Here is a 9,391-nt window from a genome sequence, read left to right on the forward strand (position 1 = left end):
TCTGAGCCGTCAGAGAGCAAGTCACCTGCTGCGCCGCAAGTGCAGGTGGAGAGGGGCTGAATGATGCTCTGAGGTGTAGCAAACTGTGAGTTCAAAAGCGCAATGGCGTCAGTATACCTTGTAGCAGGACCAAAGGTTTTGAAAATGCGTTGTCCTTCCATACCCAAGCAGTGTAGAAACATAGCCTTTCTGCAGGCGTCACTCACATCCTGCAGGCCGAGAGCTGCGAGATACGTCTCGAACGATTCCAGCCAGTGAGTCCAAGGCACAGGAGGCTCGCCGGGTACAGCAAGGAAGGGAAGAGGCTGTGGAAGTGAAAACTCCATCCTCATCTCCAATGTAATATTTGTAAATAAAGGATGCAATAACCTCAAGTATGCTTAACATGCAACTGCTTTTATTATTCACTCTCATATCCCTACCATCAAGCAGTTCATTCCTCTCCTGTAACACTCTCAGAACTTACCGTGCATCGGCATAACATTTCAGCACTGTCTTCCGTTCTGTGCATATACATAAATCAGAATATTCTCAGGATATTCTATATGTAGACACATATTCTGTGGAGTGAGTTTTTCATGTCCAGCTCATTCTATGTACCAGAAATCAAAGATCGATAAATAGTCCATGATGTCACGCTAGTGCTAACTCTGGAGCTGCTTTGCTGGCAAGCAAGGAAAATCAGAAAAGTCAAGAAAATCATTGGAAAAATTAAATTGTATGAACGTTCGATGGCCCCATCACTCTATTTTTCCAGAAAGAACCATCAGTTTGTAGTCATAAAAAGTTAATTTCATTACCCAGAACTGAAGGACTGCCGTGTGGACTATAATGGAGTGCGAACTGCGCACGCGCGGGGATTCCCCTTTGCAGAAAGGGATTTTCGGTGGAGTTCCCCTTTAACTCCCCCAAATTCGCACACTGCTATATGATTTTCAGTTCACACTCCTCTCTTCTTTCATGTGTTTTACTCCTGTTGTGGTTTTGTCTTGATTTCTGTTTTTTTATTATTATTATTTGTTTAAATGTAAAAAATTGTAAAATGATGTTTGGGTCTTTGAAAAGCGTTTTATAAATGCCATTAACCATTGTTATTAATAATATTCTTATTATTATTGGATAAACTGTAAATAATGTTCATATTGGGTCGTATTTGCATAATAAAAGTGTAATAATTAGTCTTACGAGCTATTTCCACTGTAAGATCATTAATAATAATATGTAAAACTTAATACACGTCTAACAGTAGACACCATATAAGGAATATGTGGGTGTAGCTCCTGGTTAATGTACAAACTTTGCAGCCAATGAGATCGACGCACGCCCCGAGGCTGACCAATCTTCTTACACAAGCCGGGTAGTGTGGGCGGGACCACATTTGAAGAAATAGGAAGCTGTGTGTTTACAGCTGGTACACCATTGTATAAGTTCGTTAAGCTTTTATTTTAATTTAACTGTGACAATTTACTTTGCGCTGAGGGAAATTAAACCAATATTTTATAAAAATCTCGCAGCAAGAAATAATAATGAGAAGCGATTTTGGAGGTGAGAAACTGTCGTACGAAAATGTAGTTCATGCTGTAGCCGGAGCCGTGGTGAGTAACTGTAAGTTGTGTTGTGTGTGTGTGTGAGAGAGAGAGAGAGAGAGAGAGAGAGAGAGAGAGAGAGACAGACTGTCAGTGAGTGTGTGTGAGAGTGAGAGTATTCCAAGTATATGGTGTTGTCTCAGCCTGAGGGACAGGGAGTGATTATGTTACTCATCTCTTTACTGTCTATGCCTGCTGTGATTACTTCTCAATTTAAGATTTTCCTTACTAGACACACACACACACACACACACTTATCTTATTTCCTTTGTATTTCAGTGGGACTTAATATGTAAACTGCTTTGGCAACAATATTGACGTGGTAATGCCAATAAAGTATTGAATGTAATTGAGAGAAAGCACCAGTACCCCTTACTCCACTCCATACAAAAGCGAGCTACTGGGTCCATCTGCAGCAGGCTTATATGGAGACACACCACCACACAGCACTGTGTAGCTGCACACAGCCTGCAGGCCCACCACCACACAGCACTGCACACAGCCTGCGGGAGAGTAGCGTGGTCATGGGGCCAGCCAGTTGAGCCAAATTAACATCAGTGAGCTTCAGAACACCACCAACAAAAAACTCCCAGCAAACAAAATTAAAAATATTAATAGCAATCTGGAAACCAGTTACAAATTACACTGGAAACATGAAATTGAATCCAATAATAAACTACAGTGATATTTTGTCCTAAAAAGTCTGCTCAGGGTCTAAAACACAAAACACAGGAGACCCAGACTCAGTGAGCACAGCCTGGCCATAGAAACAGACGGCTGTGTGTGAAACATCAGGGAGACCTACTTCCTGCAATTTACAAATAAAATCCCTAAATTCCTAAAATCAAATACCATAGTAGCCCAGTATGTGTCCATCTTCCACAGCCCAAGGGGCAGTGTGTGGACACCAACCTGCAGGATTCCAGTGGACAGTCACTGGTGATTTGGGGAGGGAGGGAACTATTAGTCGCTCTTACACTGCCATTTCTGATCCGGATCAAATGCATCGGTACATTTGATCAGGATCACTTTTCAGCAGCACCAGGGTTCTTCGCATGTGCACTAGCACGCAAGTCCAAACTAAATTATATGTATGTATTAAATTAGTCCTTTAGAACACGGCTATTTCAAAAACTGTTGTTTTATCTAATTATTAATTATTCCAACAAGTAAAACCAATGCACTTGCATATTTTTTCACAACTGAAGCAGTTAAAATAAATACAATTATATTTTTTGTTAAAATAAAATAACCTTTTTACTTTTCACAACCTAGGCATTTTAAATAAAAATACAATTATATATTTATTTTTGCTAACATAAAATAAGCCATTTAGTATAAATTTTAACTATGTTATTTATAATATGGAAGTAGGGAAGTGTTCTCGTATCTGCTCCATGATGCGAAGGGTGGTCGTCTGCCTCTGCAGTGCATGAGCATGAGTGAACTGGAGCCGGTTGAGTGTCCACACTGCCAAGATCAAATACTACCAATGCATTTTATGGGTCTGTACCATCTTCCTGAGAGGTGCATTTGATCTGACTGCTGAGTGTTTCTGGCATTTTTGAGCAGGATCAAATGCTACTGATGCAATTGATGTGGATCAGAAATGGCAGTGTAAATGCACCTAATCTGTGTGTGAGAGAAAATTCATGTATCTTTGTGTAATGAAACCCATTGCTCTGTTGATACCAGACATCCATTTAAGGATCTCCTCTCTCTCTCTCTCTCTCTAGGGCAGTGTGATGTCCATGACTGTATTCTTTCCTCTGGATACTGCCCGTCTGATGTTACAAGGTGCAACTGACCTTTCATAGAGACTGGACTGGACTGCTGCAGAGTCACTGACTGGACAGGACTGAACTGCTGCAGAGTCACTGACTGGACTGGACTGGACTGCTGCAGAGCCACTGACTGGACTGGTGCAGTGTCACTGACTGGACATGACTGAACTGCTGCAGAGCCACTGACTGGGCAGGACTGGACTGCTGCAGAGTCACTGTCTGAACTGGACTGGACTGCTGCAGAGTCACTGACTATGTTTACATGCAGAATATTTGGTATTTCGGAATTAATTAATTCAGAATGGATATTCCGAACCAACTGTTTACATGATCTCACATTCATGAAGTTATTGTGGGTACCTGTTTACATGTCAGTCATATAACCCGAATAGGCCACTTTGTGACTTGCGCAGTGTCATTTTGCTGCGCAGTTTGCCTTTTCTCGCATACAGTAAGAGACATGTTACTTCACATTTTGTGCATCTTGCTGGCTTTAGTCATGTCCTTGCGATTAAGACAGAAGCAGAAATTGCAAACTCTCACCCTACTATTCAGACGTCGATGACATGAAGCAGAGGTATTTACTTCAAATGTCATGATCATGTACAGCAGATAAATAAATACATCTCTATCCACAAGAGTCACATGTCATGAATGGGTGAAAGTGAAAGTAAGGACTGGTGGCAAAGAGTTGGATGGAAGCAAGACTTTAGATTGACACGTCTATCTCTCACAAAACTATGCACCCTGATGGAAAGTGTGATGGCCCCAGATGATGTAACTTTAATCATGCGTGTGGCAAATGTTTTGTACACCTTAGGAAGCTGTGCTGAGTATTGCATCAGAGCAGACCAAGAGGAGTATGCGCACTAATCTTTTACTCATTCAGATTCATAATGTAATCCGAACAATCATTTATATGGCTAATATTCTCCTATTGAGGGGTTTATCAAAGGCATATACCAGGTCATTTACACAAAATGAAATTTCATTCAGAATGGCTCTGTTCGGGTTATTCTATTCCGAATTAGGTGTTTATATGAGGGACTTTATTCTGACTTTATTCAGATTATTAACGGAATATTAAGCTGCATGTAAACATATTCACTGACTTGACTGGACTGGTGCAGAGTCACTGACTGGACTGTACTGCTGCTGAGTCACTGACTGTCACCCACTCTCTCCCTCCCCTTTACAGTGGATGACAAGAGGAGTTGTCGCTCCACTCCTGCTGTCCTCTCTGACATCATCAGGGAGGAGGGTCTGTGAGCACAATCTGTGGTTTCGATCTTTTCTTTTGTTTTTCTTATTTTTCCCAACATCTGATAAAAATACAAAATGAAAATGCCCAAACTTCCCAGTTTAGAGCTCAATACAGTGTAGACTTGCAATACATCAGAGTATCTGTCAGGGTGTGTGTGTGTGTGAATGTGACTGTATGTGTAAGTGTGTCTGTCTGTGTGTGTGATTGTCAGATAGACACCCCTGTCAATATGCTTCAGTTCAGGTGAAATAGATACATACAGAAATAGGAAAACCATAACGAATGAATGAAAAAAATGAAGAATCTAAATAAGTTTGTACGAAATGCATAAATGACTGAATAATTCAATAGACGAATGAATGAATACATTGCTTAATGCATGGATGAATGACATGGATGAGTGAAGTTCTCTCTCTCTGCTCGTGTGTCAGACTGGCTCCCTACAGAGGTTGGCTGGCTGTGATCTGCTCTGTGTTCTGCTCCAGCTTCATCTACTTCTACTGCTTCCATAGCCTAAGGGCAGTCTGGGGCCTCCAGCCCACCCCCACTACTGACCTCATGGTGGGCATCATCGCAGGTACATAGCACTTGTACTATACTACAGTCCAGCATTGGCTCTAGTCTGGGCCCGATATTATACTATAATCTAGTCTTAACCCAGGTGACTTCTGCCCTTTGACCCTCACAGGTGTGGTGAACGTGCTGGTGACCACTCCACTCTGGGTAGTTAACACCAGGATCAAACTGCAGGGGGCGAACCTCCAAAATGCCAACATCCGCCCGACGTGCTACAGCGGCATTGTGGGTGAGGGCAAATGGTGTGGCTGTAAGATTGACAGACTGGGAGTCTGAGACACACTGGTACACACTGGGAGACACAGAGTGATACACAGAGGCATAGAGACGCACTGAGAGGCGCACAGAACACTCTGAGGAACATAGAGAGATAAAGAGACACACTGAGAGACATAGAGGGATACTGAGAGACAGAGAGAGAGAGAAAGAGGGAAAAACTGAGACAAAGAGGCACAGAGAGATGCATAGAGACATTGAGACACACTGAGAGACAGACACTGATGCATAGTTGAACTCATGCACATTCATCTCTCCCCCCCAGACGGGCTGGTGCAGACGGTGCGAGGGGAAGGTCTGGGAGGTCTGTGGAATGGCACTGTACCCTCTCTCCTCCTGGTGCTGAACCCCGCTGTGCAGTTCAGTGTGTATCAGGGCTTGAAGAGACACTTAGGGGGAGACACTACTGAGGTATATTGACTGACTGACTGACTGATACACTGACACACTGACTGACAGACACACTCACTGACTCACTTTGTGTCTCCGCGTGTGTGTCCAGCTTTCTTCTCTCCAGGTGTTTGTCATGGGAGCCGTGTCCAAGACCGTGGCCACTGTCCTCACCTACCCCCTCCAGACAGCGCAGTCCCTCCTCAGGGTGAGTGTCTGTCTTTCTCCCTCTCTTTATATCTCCTTCTCTCTCTCCAATTCAATTCAATTGCACAGAGCTTTATTGACATGCTATTGTGACCGCAGTGCTGCCAAAGCAGTGACAGACAGGCCCAGAACTGGAATAGAAGCTGGAGCCTGTTGAGTCAACGAGTCAGGTGAGAATCTGACACCCTCACACACTCACAATCACTCAATCACTCTCCTGCAAACACAAACAGACAGAATGCTACAGAAACCCAAATTAACAGTACTCTGTGCCCATACCCCACTAGGACGCAAGGCATGCTATGTCTGTTCAGAGGACTGGAGGCGAAGCTGCTGCAGACAGTGCTGACCGCTGCCCTCATGTTCCTGCTGTACGAGAACATCGCACACTACACCTTCCAGATTATTGGGACCAACCGGGACACCTGATTGGCCAGGACCACAACCTCAGGCACCACCAAGTGGCTGAGAACTGGAGGAAGTGGGAAGTGAGCAGGTTTTGTGTGGGGTGGGACAACTTTTGTTTTAAGTTGAATCAAATACAGCTCTGGAAAAAATTGAGACCACTGCAAAATTATCAGTTTCTCTGGTTTTATTATTTATAGGTATGTGTTTGGGTAAAACAAACATTTTTGTTTTATTCTATAAATTACTGATAACATTTCTACCAAATTCCAAATAAAAATATGAATGGAATGGAATGGCTGCCATACATGTAGAGACGCTGATTTAAGAACAAATTGCAATGGTCTCTTAATTTTTTCCAGAGCTGTATGTATTTTTATATATTTTATTAGTTTATTTTTTTAATGTTTTTATATATTAAAAAACATTCCCTGTGCATTATAACTTATGACTGTAGCTCCCTGGGACCCAGACTGACATTTCTGCACTGCCAGCTGATTCTGAAAGACTGAAATATTAGAACTGGCTACCTTTTGTGATTTTATTTTTCCCATTTGTATTGTAAGAGACTACGCCTGTGTCAGTAAATATTCTTTATTGGGTTAAGTATTTTACGTTTCAGTTAAAAACCAAAATTTAGAATTCAAAATTGTAATTCTTTTGATAACATTAAAAAAAAAAAACAATTCTAAAATCAAATCTTAAACATTAAAATATAAAAGTGAAACAACATATAAAGTTAATTCAAAATAAATGTATTAAAGAATACAAAAATTAAATTTGTGCTTAAATTTAGCAAACTGCCAAAAACAAATCAAAATGTAATCTAATACATTGAATAGTTAACGGAAAATGCATCAGATAAATCAAAAACTGAACAAAACCATTAAAAGAACAAAACCAAAACAATCTGATGCATTTAAAAGGAATATGAATTTTCAATGTATTAGACAAAGAAACGGAACAAAACCATCAATCAATAAAAAAAAAAACTGTTATGCCTGTCTGGGGGAAATATTATGCCTACATAGAGAAGAATAGGGAAGAGGATGGCCTTAACAACCAGCACCTTACCAGTCATCGTCAAGGTCCTTGTTAAAGTTAAAGCTTCCTCCCAACTCTAGGTGCCCGTGTTGGTCCCGTCGATCGTGATCCCCAGAACCTTGATGGCCGTCTTCACAGGGAACACGGTTGGCGGGGCCCAGCCGACAGGCCATGCCTGAGAGAGGTAGACCTCGCTTTTGGTGTTATTGACAGCAGCCCCCGTCACTCTGCACAAGCTGTCCAGCAGTTCTTCCACCCTGGCCACAGACGGCGCGTCCGTGCAGACCACAGCCACATCGTAAATGTAGGCCAGGGCTTTCAGTTGCTCTCAGCCGGCGCCCAGGAGACAGAAACCCGGGCGTCCCGGCAGATCGCCTGCATGAACGGCTCCAAACAGAGGACATGTATCAGGGCTGATGGGACAACCCTGTCAAACCCCCAACCTGACCAGAAATGGTTGCATCAGGTGGTGGTTCATGAGGACCCTGCTGCTTATGCTGCTGTAAATGATCTTGACCCATCTCCTCAAGCCAAGAGCAAGGTCCATCCTCTCCATCACGAGCTGTATACGTGGCCCACTCTGTCGAAGGCCTTCTCCTGGTCCAAGCTGATCAGGATCAGGGGAAGCCTTCTCTTGTTCGAGTAGGTCACGACATCGCTGAGCAGCATGGCATTGTCAGCCGCCAATCTCCCCCCCGGGGCACCACAGACATGGTCGGGACCCACGACTTGAGGGAGTGGCCGCTGTAGCCGGACTGTAAGTGCTTTGGCCAGTATCTTGTAGTCGGTCCACAGGAGGCTGACCGGCCGCCGGTTTTTCAGATCCTTTGGATCAGATCCTTCTCTTCTCCATAGAAGGTGCCGGTTTACCCTCTCTGTACACCAACCCCAAGACCTGTGCCAGATCTATGCCTGTGTCAGTATGTATAGTTTCGCTGCTCAATGACTGTAAGCACAGTGGGAAGCACAAACTACATTTCTCATGAGGCCTTATAGCCAAGTCCACAATTCAGTGGTAGGGTTCTCCATCCCAGTGCATTGTGGGTACTTTAGTTTCCTGGACTCTGATTGTTTTGCTGTACTGTACTACGCTACTGCCATCTGATTTGGAGTTAATGTGCAGTACACAGTGAATGGAGGTAAATACACAGCTGATGTAGGGCTAAGCTGCCCCATCTTGGGTATGGTATTCTGCCTGCCTTGCCAGTTGCCTGAACTCCTATGTGGTGGACACTGGAATGAGCGAACTGTGTTTTCCATGAGCATGTGCAGCTGCCTCCCAGTGCATGTAGCTAGTGAGCATGTGTAGAGCCCTCGGCCCTGGACTGTCTTTACTGTACTGTACTATACTGTACACTGCGCGCTGATTCAGAATCCCTTTTGTGCTTTGTATTTTCTCTCCAGATTCATCATACATCAAGTGTGCTGAGGAAAACAGCAGAGACACTTTCTGTTGCACTGAAAAACACTCCGGTTATTTTAATTTTTGGGGGTGTCTGAGAAAGGGACTGAGAGGATTCTGTTTGTTGTGGTACTTTACTTTCTATTGCAGTGTTGAAACTGCTGTGTGCTTTGTATTTGGTGTGTTACCACCTTGCACTGTACGATTTGCAGGTTTTACACTGTGTGCACTGGTGTCCTCTTTGGGAGTCAGGCCCAATGCCTGCTTGCCAGAATGTTCTTTTCAAAGACATGCAATTATAGCTTCTCACCACGTGGTGGAGCCCTGTTCCCACTATTCTATTGTACTGTGTTGCACTGTATTAAAAAAGTAGTTTTATTGTTCATGTCTTTTTGTTTGTGTATAAATATATGGGCTTCAGACAAATTATTATTATTATTGTAATTATAATAATAAT

The 9,391-nt window shown here is 43.1% G+C and overlaps 1 protein-coding gene across 4 annotated transcripts; it reads left to right on the forward strand.

Moving 5' to 3' along the window:
• Nucleotides 1–1,373: 1,373 nt before the first annotated feature.
• slc25a17 (solute carrier family 25 member 17) lies at nucleotides 1,374–9,317 on the forward strand. 4 transcript variants are annotated; one of them, XR_010817021.1, is made up of 10 exons: nucleotides 1,374–1,595; nucleotides 3,323–3,383; nucleotides 4,569–4,635; nucleotides 5,066–5,211; nucleotides 5,323–5,439; nucleotides 5,752–5,897; nucleotides 5,989–6,084; nucleotides 6,183–6,253; nucleotides 6,371–6,571; nucleotides 7,613–9,317. XR_010817021.1 is itself a non-coding variant. In XM_066707208.1 (9 exons), exons 1-9 carry the CDS (start codon nucleotides 1,527–1,529, stop codon nucleotides 6,510–6,512), a joined length of 915 nt encoding a protein of 304 aa, XP_066563305.1. In that variant the 5' UTR covers nucleotides 1,374–1,526; the 3' UTR covers nucleotides 6,513–9,317. The 4 variants fall into 4 exon arrangements, 2 of the variants coding, with proteins under 2 accessions (XP_066563305.1, XP_066563306.1); XR_010817022.1 differs by having other exon boundaries at nucleotides 8,937–9,317; XM_066707208.1 differs by having other exon boundaries at nucleotides 6,371–9,317.
• The last annotated feature ends 74 nt before the right edge of the window (nucleotides 9,318–9,391 follow it).

This window comes from Amia ocellicauda, chromosome 6 (genome assembly GCF_036373705.1).
Source record: "Amia ocellicauda isolate fAmiCal2 chromosome 6, fAmiCal2.hap1, whole genome shotgun sequence".
In the NCBI taxonomy this organism is placed as follows: domain Eukaryota; kingdom Metazoa; phylum Chordata; class Actinopteri; order Amiiformes; family Amiidae; genus Amia; species Amia ocellicauda.